This window comes from Eschrichtius robustus, chromosome 7, assembly GCF_028021215.1.
Source record: "Eschrichtius robustus isolate mEscRob2 chromosome 7, mEscRob2.pri, whole genome shotgun sequence".
NCBI lineage: Eukaryota > Metazoa > Chordata > Mammalia > Artiodactyla > Eschrichtiidae > Eschrichtius > Eschrichtius robustus.
In genome coordinates, this window is record NC_090830.1 from 110612385 (window position 1) to 110633235 (window position 20851).

The window sequence follows — 20851 nt, forward strand, 5'->3', positions numbered from 1 at the left end:
CTTAAGGTACAGACTACAAGATGGTAGAATAAAGGGAAGGTCAGGAGGGCAAAGGTAACCTATATCAATATTGGCTCTGTGTATTTCCTAATTAGCTGCCATAACAAAACACTACAAATTGGGTGTCTTAAACAACAGAAATGTATTGTCTCACAATAGAAGAGGCTAGAAGTCCAAAATCAAGGTGTCAATAAGATTGGTTCCTTCTGAAGGCAATAGGGGAGGATCTATTCCATGTCTTTCTCCTAGCTTCTGGTGGTTTGCTGGCATTCTTTGGCATCCTTCATATCAATCTCTGCCTTCATCTTCACATGGTGTTATACCTTATGTGCATTTGTGTCCAAATTTCCCCTTTTTACAAGGACATCAGACATATTGGATCAGGGGCCCATGCTAATGGGCCTAATAGAGATGTTCTCTATTTGGTGAGAACTTTTCTTTAGATCTTTGGACATGGTTTCCTGTTGTTCTTTGAATATATTTATCATAGCTGATTTAAGTCTTTGTCCGGTAAGTCCAACATCTGTGCTTCCTCGAGTACAGTTTCTTTTGACTACTTTTTTCCTGTGTACAGTCCAATACTTCCCTGATTCCTTGTATGTCTCATAATTTTTTGTTGAAAACCGGTCTTTTTTTTTTTAAAAACATCTTTATTGGAGTATAATTGCTTTACAATGGTGTGTTAGTTTCTGCTTTATAACAAAATGAATCAGCTATACATATACATATATCCCCATATCTTCTCCCTCTTGCGTCTCCCTCCCACCCTCCGTATCCCACCCTCCCTATCCCACCCCTCTAGTTGGTCACAAAGCACTGAGCTGATCTCCCTGCACTATGTGGCTGCTTCTCACTAGTTATCTATTTTACATTTGGTAGTATTAATAAGTCCATGCCACACTCTCACTTCGTCCCAGCTTACCCTTCCCCCTCCCCGTGTCCTCAAGTCCATTCTCTACGTCTGTGTTTTTATTCCTGTCCTGCCCCTAGGTTCTTCATAGCCATTTTTTTCTTTTTTCTTTTTTTTTAAGACTCCATATATATGTGTTAGCATACAGTATTTGTTTTTCTCTTTCTGACTAACTTCACTCTGTATGACAGACTCTTAACTCCATCCACCTCACTACAAATAACTCAATTTCGTTTCTTTTTATGGCTGAGTAATATTCCATTGTATATATGTGCCATATCTTCTTTATCCATTCATCTGTCAACGAACACTTAGGTTGCTTCCATGTCCTGGCTATTGTAAATAGAGCTGCAATGAACATTGTGGTACATGACTCTTTTTGAATTATGGTTTTCTCAGGGTATATGCCCAGTAGTGGGATTGCTGGGTCGTATGGTAGTTCTATTTTTAATTTTTTAAGCAACCTCCATACTGTTCTCCATAGTGGTTTTATCAATTTACATTCCCACCAACAGTGCAAGAGGGTTCTCTTTTCTCTACACCCTCTCCAGCATTTATTGTTTGTAGATTTTTTGATGATGGCCATTCTGACTGGTGTGAGGTGATACCTCATTGTGGTTTTGATTTGTATTTCTCTAATGATTAGTGATGTTGAGCATTCTTTCATGTGTTTGTTGGCAATCTGTATATCTACTTTGGAGAAATGTCTATCTAGGTCTTCTTCCCATTTTTGGTTTGGGTTGTTTTTTTGATACCGAGCTGCATGAGCTGATTGTAAATTTTGGAGATTAATCCTTTGTCAGTTGCTTCGTTTGCAAATATTTTCTCCCATTCTGAGGGTTGTCTTTTGGTCCTGTTTATGGTTTCCTTTGCTGTGCAAAATGTTTTAAGTTTCATTAGGTCCCATTTGGTTATTTTTGTTTTTATTTCCATTTCTCTAGGAGGTGGGTCAAAAAGGATCTTGCTGTGATTTATGTCATAGAGTGTTCTTCCTATGTTTTCCTCTAAGAGTTTTATAGTGTCTGGCCTTACATTTAGGTCTTTAATCCATTTTGAGTTTATTTTTGTGTATGGTGTTAGAAAGTGTTCTAATTTCATTCTTTTACATGTAGCTGTCCAGTTTCCCCAGCACCACTTATTGAAGAGGCTGTCTTTTCTCCATTGTATATTCTTGCCTCCTTTATCAAAAATAAGGTGACCATATGTGGGTGGGTTTATCTCTGGGCTTTCTATCCTGTTCCATTTATCTATATTTCTGTTTTTGTGCCAGTACCATACTGTCTTGATTACTGAAAACCGGTCATTTAAAATAGTGTAACAATTCTGGAAATATGATCTCTCTCCCCTCCATCCTCAACCAGGGTTTGCTTTTGTTGTTCCTCCTGTTTAGTTTCCTGAACTAATTCTGTTAAGTCTACAATCTTTGTCTCATGTGGCCATAGAAGTCCCTGCTTGGTTAGCTTAGTGGTCAGATAATGATTGGACAGAGATTTCCTCAATTGCCTGGAACCAATACGTCACTCAGCCTTTGCTGAGAGGCTCTGTGGGGATGGGGGGTGGGGGTGGACATGTCTAACATGCCAGCAGGCAATTTATAGTTCTGCCTCAGCCTTTTTTCCCTGCTTGCACAGAGTCTGAAGGTAAGCCAGAGGTAAGAGAATAGGACATTCTCAAGTCTTTCTTGGGTTGGCATGCGTGCAACCCTACACATGTGTATGACATTCTCGATTGCCAGGAATATACTGAAGATATCAAAGCTCCCTATGGATATCTTATTCCCCTGGTTTTTTTTCCTCAAGTTCTTGGTCAGTTTCTTCTTTGCCCCAACTGTTATCACTGCCTCAGGCAGCTGTGATGTTAAACAACTACTGCTGATTGTTAGAGCCAACTCCAAGTCAGGTTCAATAAAGACAAGCCCTGTGAATGGGGTTTTCCAGGGAACTGCCAGACAGGTCAAATAATGACAATTCTCCAGCAGTGAGGTTTTGAGCATGTTCTGAATCCACTCTGTTCCTTCCAGCAGCTGCTAGGCTGGTGATTTTCATGGTTACAATGATTGTGAGGCTGTTGGTTTTCTAGGCTACAGCAGATCTAAGGAGAGGGGAATAGGAATAGGGTAAATTAAACTATTACAAAACTTACTGTTCTTTCTGAGATTTAGCCACTTTTCTTAAATAAATGCTCCTGGATTGTTGCAAGCCTTTGGTTAATTTCAAAGTTATGGAAAATTTGATTTTGACAATTTTTGGCCAGTATGCTCACTGCTTTTACAGAGGTACCAATTTCTGGAGGTCATAACTCTACCATTTTCACAGACCAAGCTGTTTTACCTTTTATTTTCAGGATATGTTTTTTTGTTTGTTTGTTTTTTATTTTATTTATTTATTTAAATTTATTTATTTAATTTATCTATTTTTGGCTGCATTGGGTCTTTGTTGCTGCACGAGGGCTTTCTCTAGTTGCAAGCGAGCAGGGGCTACTCTTCATTGCAGTGCACGTGCTTCTCATTGCGGTGGCCTCTCCTGCTGCAGAGCAAGGGCTCCAGGTGCGTGGGCTTCGGTAGCTGTGGCACCCAGGCTTAGTTGCTCCTTGGCATGTGGGATCCTCCCGGACCAGGGCTCGAACCCATGTCCCCCACATTGGCAGGCGGACTCCCAACCACTGCGCCACCAGGGAAGCCCCCAGGATATGTTTTTTAAAATGCTTTAAATTAATAAAATTTCTCAAATTATTTGAATTTCAAGCAGAACATTTTAAATTTACACTCACTTTTTTAGTCATTTCTGGGGATTATGACTCTTCTGTCTACTGTAACCCTTAAAAGTTCTTTCCTGCTCCAAAGGAACTTACAAGCTTCTGGGAATATTCTTCTCCTTTTTGACCGTTTCTCTTCCAGTGGAATATTAACTCACCTCTCCTTTATCCTGGTATTTTTCAATGAGATGTCCTAATAATAGTATTTCTGGAGTAAAAGATTCCAACCTGTGTGTACATCTGGGATCTCTTATTAAGACCAACAAGATCAGAAAAGACTTCTCTTCTTGTTCATAGGGCTATGACAGCTCTATGCAGCTATCTCCCTAACCTTTGATGTGTCTCCTAGTCAATGCGGACAGTGAAGAAGATGACTATGGGCTGATGCCCAGTGTGGAGGAAATCCCTGAAGATGTGGCCTCCTTGTCCATGAAAAGAGAGAACAGTTTTCATCGAACATTTAGTCGCAGGTTGGTCATATATTCAGCTGGCAGCCCCCATCACTTCCATAGTTCCACTTGATCATTCTCTTTTTCTCTGTGGACTTTTCCTGAGTGTCCACATGGATGCTCCCAGCTCTTCTTTTGTTTCCCTGCATGGGGAGGAGGGTTGGGGTGGTGTGTTTCCCCCATGACCATCTGCTCTGAAATGCACTTTGATGTGAGCAGAGCGACTGTGACACCTGTTTGCAAGAAGACCCTCGGGATGCATCTACATGCTCAGGAAGGCTTCCCCTCTCAATCTCTCAGTTCTAGGTCCAGTAGCAGGTGTCTGAAGTCCTTAAAAGACTTGAAAACTCGGAATGTGAATATCCTGAAGGAGGAGGAAGAACCAGTGAAAGGACAAAAACTAATTAAGAAGGAATTCATACAAACTGGAAAGGTAAACACCACAGTAAAAAGTACCATTAGAGGTGATATAAGGCTTGGGATTTGAACATTTTTAAGTTTGATGACTTGAATACATATCTACAGAGGGATATGTCTTGTGTGCTTTGCCAGTCTTTAAATTTATCATTGAAATGTTAGCAGAGGCTCTGGGCTTTTTTATCAAATTGTATTTCCATGAAGAATGACATGTTTCCTGTGAATATCCTCATACTACACTTCATGAGTGTTTGATTCCATTCTGATATGTGGTAAAAACAAAAATGCTTTGAGATGCAATTCCGGGAGCCACAGAACACCAATATATCAAGCTCATAGCACACAATTCAAATTAATAAAACTTAAAACCAAGCTCTTAAATTTCAGATCTTAACTTAAACATTAATAAAACAGATTCCAAGGTTTGTGGTATAGCCTTATCTGTCCCACTCTGTTTTTATATCTTTTCCTCTTAATTGCATCTAGAAGCTCATTAATAATCTGATGGTTATTTACCCTGCATTATATTTCAGCATTGATTATCATCCTGGCCCAGTACAGAAATGTGATCACAGACTACCAAATTTTGCCACCTGCTATCCACTTTCCAAAGGACTGTACTCCCCCTATGATTGGTATTCTAGGTAACTCCTCACCTAAAGCCGCTAGGAACTCTACTAATATTGAGGTGGGGGTTTTGCAGGTGAAGTTCTCCATCTACCTGAAATACCTACAAGCAATAGGATGGTGTTCGATATTCTTCATTATCTTTGGGTTTGTGCTCTATTCCGTGTCTTTTATCGGATCGAACCTCTGGCTCAGTGCTTGGACCCGTGACTCTAAAACCTTCAATAGCACCAACTATCCAGCCTCTCAGAGGGACCTGAGAGTTGGCGTCTATGGAGCTCTGGGATTAGCACAAGGTATGTGTGACGGCTACGGCAGCCATCTCTGAGACAGTCTGTCAGGTCCACGTCCTTTGCCCGGACTCATGAAAAATTTGCTATTATGTCCTGCACAAGTCTTCAGGGATCCCTGTGCATGGTGCTGACTAAACTGGTTCCATTTCCAGGCATATTTGTGCTCATAGCAAATCTCTGGAGTGTCTATGGTTCCGTCCATGCAGCAAACATTCTTCACAAGCAGCTGCTGAACAATATCCTTCGAGTACCCATGAGTTTTTTTGACACAACACCCATTGGCCGGATAGTGAACAGGTTTGCTGGTGTAAGTATCTCAAGCGCTGTAAGACGTGTTTATATTCTGAGGATCTTTTTATTTCTGACAGGGAAAGAATTCTCATGTGCCCCTAGTCAACACTGGGCAGTTCCAGTTCTTTGGTCCACTCAGCATGCAGATATTTCTTGAACACCTTGTGTGAGGTCCTAAGGATCCTGGGGTTACAGGGATGAACAACTCTTTCCCTTTAAGTAGCTCACCATCTAATGAGGGGGACGGCCAAGGAAGTAAAGGATTATGATAGAATACAGGAAAACCAGTAAAAACGATGTGTACAGTGGCATTCTCGGAGTACAAAAGAGTGACAGAGAAAAGAAACCAGCTCAACCTGGGTGACTGAGGGTGGGAAATGTCAGAAAAGGAGGGACTTAACTCTAGAAGTTAGCCAGGGAGATGGCGGGGGTAGGGGATGGGTGAGTGGCAGAAGCAGGATGTGAAGGATTACTCTGCAGAGGGAAAAACACAAGTAAAAGCACTATCACTAGTTGTGACAGTGAATAAAAGAGATAGCAGGACAACCCTTTGCTTGGTCGCTGCCTCCATCCCGAAACTCCCATCTTTGATGCTTTAAAAATAAGTAAATGAGGTCTGGATTGTAGAATCCTATGATTTTAATGGGGTTCTCCATCGACTGCAGATTCTGGGACCCTTAGCATTCATTCATTCAACATATATTGAGTACCTTCTATGAGCCAAGGACTGTACTAGGCATTGGGATGCTCAGTAAATGTTAAGATCATATAGATGGCTCTCTTCCATGGGCCAGACCGAAGTCATTGATTCTCAATGAACATAAGGTGGAAATTTCAGGAACAGAGGAAACTAGACAATTCTGAATAATATTCAACTATCACCAACAGAATTTTCAGTCTTCTGTTTGTAGAAGAGGGTGCACATTTAAAAAAAAAGTCTGAGGAGCTCTGAGGCCTTATTTGTTTGGTCTTGGAGCAGACACAGAAAGTCTAGCTCCCAGCCCACCGGCAGGTTCTGGGGACATGGTGACTGCTTCAAAAGTGGGCAGGCCCCCACTTGTCACCTTCCTCTGGAACAAAGATGGTTGGGTATGATGTCACTGGAGACAACTTAAATGGGCTTTCTGCTCTTAAATAAAACCTAAAAAAGTACACAATTTTGGATGGGGAGATTTCACACAGGAATTTTGCAAATGTCGCACACTCTTTTCTGCTGTTGTTATATATAATATATATATATATATATATATATATATATATATAATTAATCTTCTGAAAAAGAGATCTTACTGTGAGTTACTTAGGCAACAGTCATATTTTGCTAACTGCTTTTGCATGAAAAAGGAAACTGTCATTAATTATATAGTATGTTTTGCGGAGGAGGTGGCTCAGACCACAAAGGAGAATTAGACCTAGGGTCCTCTGGAGCCGATGACTGAGCCCTTAAGAGGAGATAAAGGAGGGGGTGGAGGAAGGAAAGATGGAGAATCTGTGCCAGGTAAGGGTCAAAATTAATCTGCATAGAACTAATAGCTGGTGAGGATTTCTTTTTTTCTTTCAGCCCTGGATATATAGTTATTTGCATTCTGATGTGACTGAGCAAATTCCCTGCTGGAACTGAGAAGATGTAAAATGTCATAGGAATTCATTAGCACACCCTCTCTCCTTCTTATGTGTCCCTAGGATATCTCCACGGTGGATGACACCCTCCCCACGTCTTTGCGCAGCTGGGTTTTGTGCTTCCTGGGCATCACCAGCACCCTGGTCATGATCTGCCTGGCCACTCCAGTCTTCGTCGTCGTCATCATCCCTCTTGGCATCATTTATGTGTCTGTTCAGGTAGGTTTGGAAATGGCTAGGTTTCCTTCCTTCTCTACTTATAAAAGCCCAAGCTCCTTCCTGAGACTCTTCTCTTGTGTTTATTGCTAGTCACTCTCCCCTCTCCAGCATCTTCGTCATTGAGCCAGATATTAACATACCAAGGAGCCCGTAGGCCACTTTCTGAAGCTGAAGTGTTAGCACTGATGGGTGGGTGGAAGTTCACGGTCAATCTCACCTTAACTGCTGCCCCGCACCCCACAAGTCTAAGTGGGGCATATTTATGTTTGGATCCAAGACTATTTTGAGGTTGGCTCTGGACAAAGTCTTGAAGCTCTGTAAGACCCTTCATGATGGTAAGGTAATTGGTTGCTTCTAGAGGAGTTGTGCTAAGGCTGCTTCCTTGGTTGGCTCAGGATTATCTACTTGGAGATGTCCCTCAGCAGGAGCCCGGTCTCTTTTCACTTCAGGGCAGCTCTCCTTTCACTGGGGTGTCTGTGGGTGGTTTAGGCTCAATTCCAGTGTGTTCTTGAGGACACAGTTAGCTTAAGAGCCAAGCCTCACAGAAAAACTAGAGCAAGTGCAAGGGGCTCCACGCGCATGATAAAAACTGATGAGGGGAGGGAAGCTGTGGAGAGAATTCTTGTTCCACCATTTACCTTTGGGATGAATTGATCACCTTGAGAAAACAATTCTGAAGCCCTTCAGTCAAGGGCAGACTTGTGGCCTGTGGTAAGTTGACACCCCCTGGTGTTTGTGTTGAGTTCCTCAGGAACATCGTCATCTTTGTCAGTAACAAACCAACAAATAAGAGGCAGGATTATTTGAGGAAATGTCCAGGTATAACATTTTGAATTCTGACTCTCAAATGCCCAGTTCTTTCCTAGTTTCAACAAATCCTCTTGGAATCTAGTAGCACCACTAAGCCACCCCACTGAACCTCCCCCTTCAGCCTGTGCTATTACATCCAGTTCCAGTTCTTAGACCCTCAGCATTCCACACACCTCCAAACGATCTTTACCTTCACACACTGTCAAAGCACAATTTTGGTCACTTACCTGATTCTATTCAATTTTTATCAAAACCTTGGCATACCTTTCTTGGACCATTTACTGCCCATCTCCACTTTCCACACCCCTCGGTTCCCAGCAGCATTTATAAAATCTTTTAGAGACTGTTTTTCTAACCACTACAAAACTGTCATTTAGACAATATGTGCAGATTCTTGGGACCATACGGATTAGGCTGACAAAAATCCTTACGTGGTTTGAAAATTCCAACCTCTAGGGCTGAGGTGTGGTGTCCTCGCTTTCGTGCTCCTCTGTTCCCTCCAACCCCAGATCTTCCCATCATCCTCTTCCTCTGAGCCTCTCTCATTTCTCCTCTGGTCAGAGATGAGACCAGAGCCGCTTCTCTGTTCAGATGTGAGCTGTGGCCTCAACGTAAAGAATACTGGGTCACGGCCATGAAGGAAGAGGTATAGCATATGTGATATGATTGTATGACTGAGTCTTCACTTTTTTGGGTCCAGATATTTTATGTGGCTACTTCCCGCCAGCTGAGACGACTGGACTCTGTCACCAGGTCCCCAATCTACACTCACTTTAGTGAGACTGTGTCAGGTTTGCCTGTTATCCGCGCTTTTGAGCACCAGGAGCGATTTCTAAAGCACAATGAGATGGCGACGGACACCAACCAGAAATGTGTCTTTTCCTGGATTACCTCCAACAGGTGAGGCTGCCCCTGGATATTCACCCAAATATGTGCTTCGGGGTTCTGCACTTTTGACATTAGCTGTGGGAGGGCAGGCGGGGCCAGTGTTGTGAAATTCATTCTTGCCAAACACGCCTGTCATGTGAGTAGAGAGGAGAAAGCATGAGCTTTGGAGTCAGAGACTGGGTCCCTCTGTCTGCTCTGCCATTTACCAAGCTGGGTGAATTGTCTTGACCCCTCTCAGGAAAATCTCATTTTCTTTGTTTGTACAATGGCTGGAACACAACCTACCTCACAGGTTTATTGAGGAAGTCACATGACATCTGTGAGCATTTGATAACCCAGGTACTGTTCAGGTGCTGGGTGAACTGGACATTCGGTTTGCTTCCCTGAGAATGGATGTGAGATTCTCCATAGGCAGGACACTCTTTGTAGGGTGGTGAAAGAAGCAGAGGTTGGAGGGAGGAAAGCTGGGAAATTTTAGGCAAAATCAATGATGACAGAAATGAAAAGCTCACATCCTGTGAGGTGAATCCAAAAAGGGTGAGCATTCTTGATTCCTCCAGCTTCATTAGACCCTGGCAAGAAGTCATGTGTCCTTGGGGGGAGGAAGGTCTTTTTCAGGAAGCGAAAACTCTTGAGTGGCTTCTACACTGTCTTGCGGTGTGAAGGGCAGGCTAATGATGCTTAGTATTACCTGGAACATGGAGAGGTCAGAAATTTGATTGTAAAGATATGTTATATCTTAGATACTTTCCAAGAAGGAAACAGGCATAAGAGTCAATTTTCTGTTGGACCCCCATTGTAAAATATGTATCATATTTATTTGTACACATGCTAGAATTATTCAAATTTAGTTAAATACATTTTACTGGGAAAGTCAGTTTTCATAAATTACATCAATCTACATACTATTCAGTTCTCTACAAAGCCCGACATACCTCCCTGTCATCAGCTCACACCTAATTTCCCTCCACCTCCAGCTTTTCTTCTCTACCTTTTTAAAATCATGAAATCAGACAGGGTACATTGAACCTTCCTGTGGTGATTTCTTTCTAACCTTACATTTGGATTCTTTATGCCATTGTTTCCCATGCCTAATCAAAAGAACTCATTTGGAACATTTGTTAAAATGCAGATTCCTAAAACCCATTCCCTGAATCTCCTGGGGAAGAGTCCAGGAATTCTTTGCATGAATTTGTGTATTTTTAACAATTGCCACCAGATGATTCTTATGATTTGGCAAGTTTGGGAGACATTGAACTAAAGGATTCCCTTAGTTTAGCAAACTCTTCTAGTATCTTTTTAAATGCAATTTATTTTCTAAAATCCAATTTAAAAGACTTTAGGAACACATGGCGTAGTCAAATTGAGGCACCTCCTAAGAACGCAGCCCTACCAACTCAAGCCCTCTGAGAATGTTCTAGGAACACCTAGATTGCTGGGTAAGGTAAGGAAGAGGACACCTCTCAGTGACACCTCTTTCTCTGGTTCTGTTGCCCTCCAGGTGGCTTGCAGTTCGTCTGGAGCTGATTGGGAACCTGATCGTCTTCTTTTCATCCTTGATGATGGTTATTTATAGAGATACCCTAAGTGGGGACACTGTGGGCTTTGTTCTGTCCAATGCACTCAGTGTGAGTCTGAAGGTTGGGAGTTTGGTTGAATTCATGCATTATTGTTAAATGGAGTCTAGGGTATACCGTGGAGTCTGTGCTCTTGATTCCTTTCTAGATCCAGAGGGACCAGGGGAGACTGAGGTTCAAACCCTGGCTCCATCTCTTACTAATTGTGTAACCCATGGACAGGCTCCTTTCCCTTTCTAAGTAGGTACCAGTGTCATCTGGGAAACTGGACATAAATTTTCTTGCCCTGGATAGTTAAGGAAGCAATCTCAGATGATTCAATCTAATAGTTTCCTGTCTCTTTGCTTGATTATAATCAAAAGAGAAAATAAATGAGTTTCTATTATAATACAGCAGTAACCAGAAAGTCTTCCAAACACATAACTTCGATGTTTATTTTGTTAAATCACAGAATAATTGGAGTTAATTTTAATAAAGAATATAGAGTCTACTAGAACTATATAATGCATCCCCCGTTTGACTAAGGGATAGATATCAGATGTTATTTCCTACCACTCAGTGACTGGCACTATGGTAAATGTTTAATGAATGATACTCATTTAATGAGTCATTTAGCCAGCTTTTGTGGACTCTTTCTGAACTAATATACTGGGGGTCTGCATAGCTACCAGCAGGCTCTATATGGTGCTATTTTCAGTTGGCGTTAATAAGGCCCAAGGTGATCATGGCAGGACACCCAAAAGGACTCTGTCATTTACCAGAATCACTGGGTTCCTTGTGCCACTGCCCTTTCATCCCTTCATTTCTAGGCTTATTAACATAGGACAGATGGGGCAAAGAGTTAGAGAACTATTATATTGAACCAAAACAAAAGAATTCAAATATCAACAATTCATATGGTCCAGGCTTCACCAAGTGGTTACTCGTAGTCCCCAGCCTCCTGTGCCCTCCCTCTCTCCAACCACCATGTGCTTTACAGAGATTCCCTGTGTGTACGTGCCAGGACTACATTTTTGCCTGAAGAAAGCTTGCATGTGGGAAGCTTGCCTCTGAGTAACCCACAGATTCCCTGGACTCTGGCCCAGATCATGACAGTCATCTTCCTAGTGGTTAGATGTTATCTCTGTGATGGCAGGAAGGCACCTGGAGTTTATTGGGGTAACAGAGGACAAGGGTCCATGTGGATGTCCCACCTTGAGGGCTGGGTTCTCAATGGAGCTGTTGTTGAGAGCAGAGAGAGGTGGCAGTTTTTTGGAAGGCCTTCTCCTACCCTGTGTCTTTCCTTATGCTTTCCCCATTGGTAGAGTGCCACCCCTAACCCCTAAGGGCTTACAGGCAGGAGACCTGCACCAACGGCCAGCCTCTCCAGCCTCAGCTTTGGCCCTAGGCCACTCCAAGCTAGTAGTGCCTTTCCTGTGAGCACCACACAGTAGAGCACTGAACTGTCCTCCCACCTTTCAATGCACCGGCCTCATTTCCTCCCCCAAGGAGGTGCGGATTGTCTCTTATACTTCTCCTTGCTCTCTTGTAGAGCCGGGCATAGTGCTGCATGCAGAGTAGGCACTAGATTGACCTTGTGGTTTAACTGGTTGGGTTGGTTTCTGAGCCTGAGATGATCCTTAGTCTTCCAGTTTTTCTGTAGATCACACAAACCCTGAACTGGCTAGTGAGGATGACGTCAGAAATAGAGACCAACATTGTGGCTGTTGAGCGAATAAATGAGTACATAAACGTGGAAAATGAGGTAAGGAGGAATCAGAGGAAGCCAGGGACAAGGCCAAAAAAAAAAAAAAAAAGCCACCGCTTTGAGAATGCATCTTCACCTTATCTAGAGATTTCACATGGGGTCATAAAGGTTCTCTGGAAGTCTCCCTTGCTCTAACTGAAAGAACCTAATTTCTTGAAACCTAAAATAGGTAATGGTTTGGGAGAAGTCAGGTCTTGGGATGCACCAAGTTAAACAGTGGCTTCATTCTGGAGAGGCACAGAACAACCTCGTGGGATAGGGTTTCTTTAATTGAATAAGGGAGGACCCTTCTGGAAGTACCAGTCTAGTTCAGGCTATTCAATGCAGATGCTCACGGGTGGCTGGCACACTGCTACCGTTCTGTGACATGAGTCCTGTGGGGACGGTTGAGCGAGTTGTCACCGTGTAAAGCACTTCTCCTCCTGTCGCCTTGCCAGGCACCATGGGTGACTGATAAGAGGCCTCCAGAAGGTTGGCCCAGCAAAGGGGAGATCCGGTTTAGCAACTACCAAGTACGGTATCGGCCTGAGCTGGATCTGGTACTGAAGGGGATCACTTGTGACATTAAGAGCACGGAGAAGGTAGGTGGAGCTGAAGAAAGGCCTGGGTGAGTCCTTGTGAACATAGAGGTGGAGAGCAGTGGACTCTGGGCTTTCATTAATCTGGTTGAAGTGAGAGGGTTGGGGCGCTTCCTCTGCCCTGGGGAGGTGTAGGGACACAGCGCCACCACCAGAGGGCAGGATATCCACACAGGATCAAACAGACTTAGGGGAGGGCTGAGCAAGAGAGCCCTTACAGGCTATCTATCTCCCCGTCCGCATCCTCTCCTCCTGTGGCTGACTGAGCTCATTTCCTGTAAGCGCCAAGGCTTGTAGAGGGGGGAAGTCAGGAAGCACCGGCCTGGGGAAGGAACTGGTGGGAACAGCTGTGTGGAGGTTTGTCCCTGCAGAGAGAATGGCCTAGTTCTCCTTCTGGTCTGCAAAGTCCTGGTATGGTTTTCTTGTTCTCTGAGGACTTGGGGTCTGATGCAGGGCCAAAAAAATGTCTGGGTACTGATGCTCAGGTCCAGGGCAGGGTCTGCTTCTCAGACCTGATGTCAGACCCAATCCTTCCCTTCTCCTCACTTTTAACAAGGATTTTTAAAAAAATCTATAATTTCCGAGAATAATTGCAACAGATGTGTACATTTCCAGCAGTCAATGTAGTTCTCAGCAAGCAACAAGTTAGGAGGTAGGATGGGAAAGCCATCCTTTTCTGACATCCAGGTACTTTTTTCCCCACCAAAACCAAAATCAGTTTAACATCTTAGAGATGGAGTAGCCAGTCACTGTCTTTTTCCACCTGTGATTATGAATGTCCCAGGCTAAATTGTTGCCCTCAATAATTACATGGTGAACTAACATGCAAAGGAACTGTATTTACAGATTGGTGTGGTGGGCAGGACAGGAGCTGGGAAATCATCCCTGACAAACAGCCTTTTCAGAATCCTAGAGGCTGCAGGAGGCCAGATCACCATTGATGGGGTAGATATTGCTTCCATTGGGCTCCACGACCTCCGAGAGAAACTGACCATCATCCCCCAGGTGAGCTGTAGGATGTACTCTGTCACATGCAGCTTGTTCTACAGGAAACATGTGCACCTTCTTCTTGATGTGTGTTCATTTGGTGGCGTCATTTCTGCCATCTACCTGGGATACCTAAGCTAGTTCCCTAAGACACATTGCTTCCAGAACTTACAAAAATAAGTTTTACATTTTTTGGTAATATGCTTGTGTGACTGTCAGTATCTAACCAGTAGGTGGCAGCAACACAGCAGAAGTCAAATGGAGCAGATGATTGATTAGCATTTCTATAGCCCATCATGGTTTGCAGGACCTTTGCAATCAGCATTAGCAGTTTTGCTGCTGAAGGTTGAAACTATTAAGCTTTGTACTCCCCATTTGATATGGTTAAAAGAGAGGGGAGGGAATCTGTGGCAATTTTTGCCAGTAAGCGGAATGGTTAGTGCACCAGCAAGAAAGTCTTCCCTGCAGCTTCCTCTCCAGACCCTCCCTAACAAGGACTGCCCTGGAGGCTCTCGGGGTATGTGGGTTCTCATCAGAACCTGTCCTCTGCTTGCTGCAGCCAAGTCTCTGGGGTGGCTTTGGTCTGTCTGGTGTTTGCTCCCTTTGTTACACTCTTTTCTCCAGCCTCTCCAAGAGCGTAAGAAATTCTTCTCTTGTAACTATATGACCCCTTCCCCTGCCTGCCCCTGATCCCTCCACCTCCAAACCATGAGTTTTCATTTGGGGGTGTGGGACGTTCCTCTCATCTTTTTAAGGGATGCTAAGGCAAATTTGGAAATCCATAAATGAATTTCAGAATGAAAAACAACAACAAAACCAAGGACTTCTCTTAATGCTGTGTTTAACTCCCCGTGTTTAGCTCAAGCCTTCGGCGGGGAAATCTTGGAGAAGCTGGACCACTAACTAACCAGCTTTCCATCTCAGACCAGTCCTGCTCACTTTCTTGGCCACAAAGAATTACCGGTTCCTTTTCTTTTTTAAAAAAAAATTTAAATATATATATGTGTATATGTATATATATATATTAAAAGCCAGATGTTTATTTTTTTATTTATTAAAAAAATTTTTTTTATTTTTATTTTTGGCTGCATTGCTGCACGGGGGCTTTCTCTAATTGTGGTGAGTGGGGGCTACTCTTCGTTGCAGTGTGCGGGGTTCTCATTGCGGTGGCTTCTCTTGTTGCGGAGCACAGGCTCTAGGTGCGTGGGCTGCAGTAGTTGTGGCACGTGAGCTCAGTAGTTGTGGCTCGCGGGCTCTAGAGTGCAGGCTCAGTAGTTGTGGCGCACGGGCTTAGTTGCTCCTTGGCATGTGGGATCTTCCCGGACCAGGGCTCGAACCCGCGTCCCCTGCATTGGCAGGCGGATTCTTAACCACTGTGCCACCAGGGAAGTCCCTACTGGTTCCTTTTCTGACATTAGCCCCAGTAACTCCCTCGTCCCTTGACTTGCAGGATCCCATCCTGTTCTCTGGGAGCCTGAGGATGAATCTAGACCCTTTCAACAACTACTCAGACGAGGAGATTTGGAAGGCCTTGGAGCTTGCTCACCTCAAATCTTTCGTGGATGGCCTGCAAGCTGGGTTGTCCTACGAAGTGACAGAGGGCGGTGACAACCTGAGGTAATGTTTCATAACCCACTTCCCCCACAGGCTGTGGAGGAGGCGAGGGGACCACTACTTTTTTAAAAATTTTATTTATTTATTTATTTATTTATTTTTGGCTGTGTTGGGTCTTCGTTTCTGTGCGAGGGCTTTCTCTAGTTGCGGCGAGCAGGGGCCACTCTTCATCGCGGTGAGCGAGCCTCTCACCGTCGCGGCCTCTCTTGTTGTGGAGCACAAGCTCCAGACGCGCAGGCTCAGTAGTTGTGGCTCACGGACCCAGTTGCTCCGCGGCATGTGGGATCTTCCCAGACCAGGGCTCGAACCCGTGTCCCCTGCATTGGCAGGCAGACTCTCAACCACTGCGCCCCCAGTGAAGCCCGGGACCACTACTTTTGTTACTCATGCATGGTGGCGCCTGGCATCAAAGAATTTTCACTCTCCAGGTCTAATTCCTAATGCGTAAAACGAACCTGTTGTGAAGATTAAAATAGATGTGAATGTGCTTGGAAACTCTTGAAAACCTTTGTCAGTAAACATACCCTCACAGGACATTACAAACGTGAGCTTGCAGATCCCACTGTTGTGCGGGTGTTCAGCTGCACTCTGCAATCAGGCTGAAAACAATCCCCATGCCTGGCCCAGCCCCAGAGAGTCTGATGTAATTGGTATGTGGCATTGCTGGAGATGGGAGTTCTAAAGGATCCCCAGGGGTTGTTACAGGCACCTCACTTTGAGAAGCCCTGATCTAAGGAGCACGTGGAAGATGGAGATGTGCTGTCCGCAGGGTCCTTGGAACACCATAAACCAGCACAAAGACTCTTTTGGCTTCACAGTTCTTGTTACCTTTTCAAAGTGTTTCCTCATATGTTGACACTTCACACTTTCTGTCAGTTAACAAGTTGGCCTGGCATTTTCCCTACAACAACCTCTTTTTTCCCTCCACACACTGATGGTCAGCTCTCAGTCAAAGCTGGTGGCTCAGGGGCGGGCCTTGCTGCAGCCCTGGTGCCTTCAGAGTGGTGGGCAGGGCAGGGACCATTAGCAGTTGGAGCTCAGAAGGGAAGGCTCAGTAGCTCAATTAATGGACCCACTGCTCTGGCTTCACCTGGGAGCTTGTTATAAATGCAGAATCTCAGGCTCTATCCTACTACTCAGAATCCGCCCTTTATCAAGAGTCCCAGGTAATTTGTGAGCACATTACAGCATGAGATGCACTGCCTAGAAGGTTGAGTCTTAAGTAGGCTGCACGCTAGAATCACTCGGGAAACTTAAAGTCCCAGTGCCCAGGCTGTACCCCAGACCGGTTGCATCAGGGCCCCAGGTGATTTCAGTGTGTAGCCCCAGGGAACACTTGTGAGCCTTGGTAGAGAACACCAGCATGTTTGTTTTCCCTCAGCGACAGATCTAGGAACTAGCAGGACTGAAGTAGGTCTTCAGGCCTATTAAAAAGGCCATTCAAACATTCAGTCAACAAACATATATTGAGCACCTACTGGAAATACAGAGGAAAATGCCATAGACCCATCCATGCCCTCCTAGCACTTACAGTGTGATGGAGAAGACACACCTGGTGTGAGTAAATTCTGTGCAGTAAATGCTGCAGGTGTGCAGGGCCATGTGGGCAGAATGTGATAGGGGCCTAAGAACAGAATCACACCATCCTTCTCTGTGCATGCTGGGAGACACTTAGCTGGCATTACCAGCGCCTTGATTTCAGACCTGGTGTGGGGCTGCTGAAACCTAAAATTCTCTGATCAGAGACTGGAGATCAGTCAGCTTCGGGAGAGTCAGCAGCTGAAAAGCCATACTGATGCCTCAGCAACAGCCTGTTAACTATGAAGTCCAACTGAACCAGGCGGGAGTTGGGAAGCGTTAAGTAAATAGTTTTTCAGTGTCTCTGTTCTTACGTTACAGAGAAAAACTGGAAGTTCATCTTGGGTGACTTCTCATCTCCTGCAGAAATTTTCTTACAGAGAATTACAGAACTTTAGCCACCCCCTGTTTAATACGTTCCCTAATGGCCACAGCAGGAAAGAGCAATTCCAAATTCACGAATATTTCCTCCACATCATTTCCCAAATCTTCTTTATGTAAGTAAGAAGCCCAGCCTTCATTACTGGCTTTTAGCAATTTAAAGTGATTTGCCTTTTACAGGCATATTCGAATTCCACAAACATTGCATCTCACACCAAGACATCATGTTCATTAGATAGCAACGGTTTCTAATCAAGGGAGAAGGCCTTGAACAAATAATTAGACTTGAGACTAGAATTACACATTAAAATAACAAATGGATTTGCTAAGGCCACTAAGAAATGCCACTGGGGCATTCTCATGCGGTTTCACCCTATACTAATGGTGTCAGGTCAAATACTGCTGAAGTGGTGTACTGAGATATCACTGTAGCTAAATGCAAAGCACTATTCCGGGGCTAGAGTTTTCCAAACTTGTTAAACATGATAATCTCCTGGGGTGTATTCAAAATACAGGTTCCTAGGCTCCTCCCCATTCTGATTGAGAGCAGGGCCCAGAAATAGGAATTTTTAAATTAAGTACCTGCGGTGGGTCTTCCAATTAATTGAGAAAGTTTGGCAAACATTGCCCTTGGTAAAAATAAACAGCTAGTGGAAGAGGCTAAGGCATTCTAGGGGAATTTGGAAGTGTGGGTTTTGAAAGTCTGATCTGGAACATGAAATCTGCCCCTCCAACCCCCAACCCAGGTTATTCCTTGGTCCTTAGGGGCTAATGCTTTGTTTCTTCCACTGGCTGCAGCATAGGGCAAAGGCAGCTACTGTGCCTGGCCAGGGCTCTGCTTCAGAAATCCAAGATTCTGATCATGGACGAGGCCACTGCTGCGGTGGATCTAGAGACAGATCACCTCATCCAGACAACCATCCAGACTGAGTTCTCCCACTGCACGACCATCACCATTGCCCACAGGCTGCACACCATCATGGACAGTGACAAGTGAGTCGGGGGGCAGAGCTTGATAGCCACGGCTTAACCCTTTGTCAACAGCGATAGCATCGGCCGTGAGGTCTCTTTACAGAAGGTTGAACTACCATCATTTTATTGATGAAGAAATGGAGGCTGAGAGATTGCAAGTAATTTGCCCAAAACTATACATCAAGCTAATGAAGGTCAACAGGGTTAAGGGAACTGTCTTGAAGGTAAAATGGGAAACTGTGAAACTATTAACTGAGTATGGGGGGTGGAGGCCCAAGCCAGGAGTGATATATATTGCTCCATAGACCTTCCCAACTAAGCTGGGTCTCAGCTGCTCCTCCTGTAAACAGAAGCTTTCTGTTCCTTCTAACTCTGACAATCTGACAATTCAAAATGGGGGGGGTCAGTAATCTTAAAACTGAAGAGAATAGGCTCCCTTTTTTGACCAAGGGGAAGGCTCCCTTTTTAAATCAGTGTATCCTTAAACAATGTGTATCCTTAAAAAAATGAAAGAAAAAGAACTTACGTAAATAGTATAAGAATATATGCAGTATAAGTCTATTTTGTTCAGTATTCCACATGGAATCCAAGTTGGTGCAGATAGGCGCTGTTCAGTCATTCTCGCTGCCTTGTAGCCTGGTATGAATAAACATACTGTTATTGTATTGGTCACCTGGACCCGCGCTGGTGTCCTAGCCTAGAGACCCCTCGTCTTGGCCAGGGAGCTTCTTTTTCCGCTCAGATTCGCACAGCCAATAACAAAACCGATGCTAAGACTTTCCAGCACAAGCTTTATTCAATGGCCAAAGAATGGAGAAGTGGGAATTAGTTCACAAATCAACTTTCTCAACCCGATTTGGGCGGAGACACCATTTATATAGGAGAGTTGAGGGGAAAAGGGAGGGAATTGGAAAGAGTGGGAGGAATATCTATGACTAATCTGAGAAGAGGGGTGTGGTTTGGACGGGAACTGATGCAACCCTCCTTTTCAGTCCTTGTATGGGCTTTTCCGGTTGTTGTCATGGCAATTGTCCATATCATGGTGCTGGTAGGTGTGTCATTCAGCATGCTAATATATTACAACGAGCATAATGAGGCCCAAGATCTACTGGAAATCAAATCTTCCACCACCTTGGGCCTAGTTTGTTCTAACCAGTTCTTGTTTTTCTCTTTGCAGCTTCCTCCTGAAACTTAGATACAAGCACTTGGTTTCCATTTGAGGGAGGGGCAGGGGTATGATTCTGGGGCAACAGCCTTGGTAACAATATCGAGACTTAGTTCTGGTTATTATAAATGCCAAGGTTTGAGACGCTGCTTTCTAAGACTTCTCTCTTTTTTGTTTCAGGGTAATGGTCCTAGACAATGGGAAGATTGTAGAGTATGGCAGCCCTGAAGAACTGCTGAAAAACACTGGCCCCTTTTATTTTATGGCCCAAGAAGCTGGCATTGAAAATACGAGCTGCACAGCATTCTGACAGCAAATCTTACAGGTTAGAGAAGGACTATTAGGATCATTCCTTATTTTTTGTGAAGCGTATCATACATATAAAAGTGTGTGTAAAATGCATGTTTTAAATAAGGATCATAAGTGAACACCCACGTCCCTGCCAGCCAAGATTTTTTTTAATGAGTATTACCAGCTACATCAGAGAACCCCTTATGATCCACTTTGATCGTACCTCCTTGCTACCCACACCCCACAAGAAGCACCACCATCCTAATTTTTGTGATAATTGCTTTGCTTTTTGTTTTAGTTTTACCACTTTCCTTAAACAACATGTACCATATTTTTAGCTTCTGTGAATGGCCTGACTCATACTGCATGTATTCTTCTATGACTTCTTTTGTTCAATATTATATTTGAGATTCATGCACGTCCATGCGTGAGGCTGGTTCATTCTCACTGCTCTGTAGTACAGCAGTGTGTGAAAACGCCAGTTTATCCAATTTAGGTTGGTCAGCAGTGGGGTTATTTCCAGGCTCTGTTGTTTTTCCCTGTTATGAACAGTACTGCTATGAACATTCTGGTACATAACTCCTAAGATACATGTGTAAGAGTTTCTTTAGGCATAACGTAAAGGAATGGGAGGTGTGCATATGTTTAAATGCATACAGTAGGCAACACCAAACTGTTAATGC

At 44.0% G+C, this 20851-nt stretch overlaps 1 protein-coding gene across 9 annotated transcripts in view; it reads left to right on the forward strand.

Moving 5' to 3' along the window:
* ABCC2 (ATP binding cassette subfamily C member 2) overlaps positions 1-20589 on the forward strand; it is a 72176-nt gene extending 51587 nt beyond the window's left edge. For 5 of the 9 annotated variants that reach the window (XM_068548350.1, XM_068548343.1, XM_068548346.1 and 2 more), the window contains 13 exons: positions 4014-4134; positions 4414-4546; positions 5234-5453; positions 5603-5757; positions 7425-7580; positions 9091-9290; positions 10780-10918; positions 12498-12599; positions 13040-13183; positions 14027-14185; positions 15618-15784; positions 18539-18733; positions 20058-20589. In XM_068548350.1, the coding sequence (XP_068404451.1) occupies positions 4014-4134; positions 4414-4546; positions 5234-5453; positions 5603-5757; positions 7425-7580; positions 9091-9290; positions 10780-10918; positions 12498-12599; positions 13040-13183; positions 14027-14185; positions 15618-15784; positions 18539-18733; positions 20058-20187 (2021 nt within the window). In that variant the 3' untranslated portion in view covers positions 20188-20589. Of the gene's footprint in view, positions 1-4013; positions 4135-4413; positions 4547-5233; positions 5454-5602; positions 5758-7424; positions 7581-9090; positions 9291-10779; positions 10919-12486; positions 12600-13039; positions 13184-14026; positions 14186-15617; positions 15785-18538; positions 18734-20057 lie in introns of those variants that run through there. The other 4 variants (XM_068548344.1, XM_068548345.1, XR_011074519.1 and 1 more) reach the window with 4 other exon arrangements.
* The last annotated feature ends 262 nt before the right edge of the window (positions 20590-20851 follow it).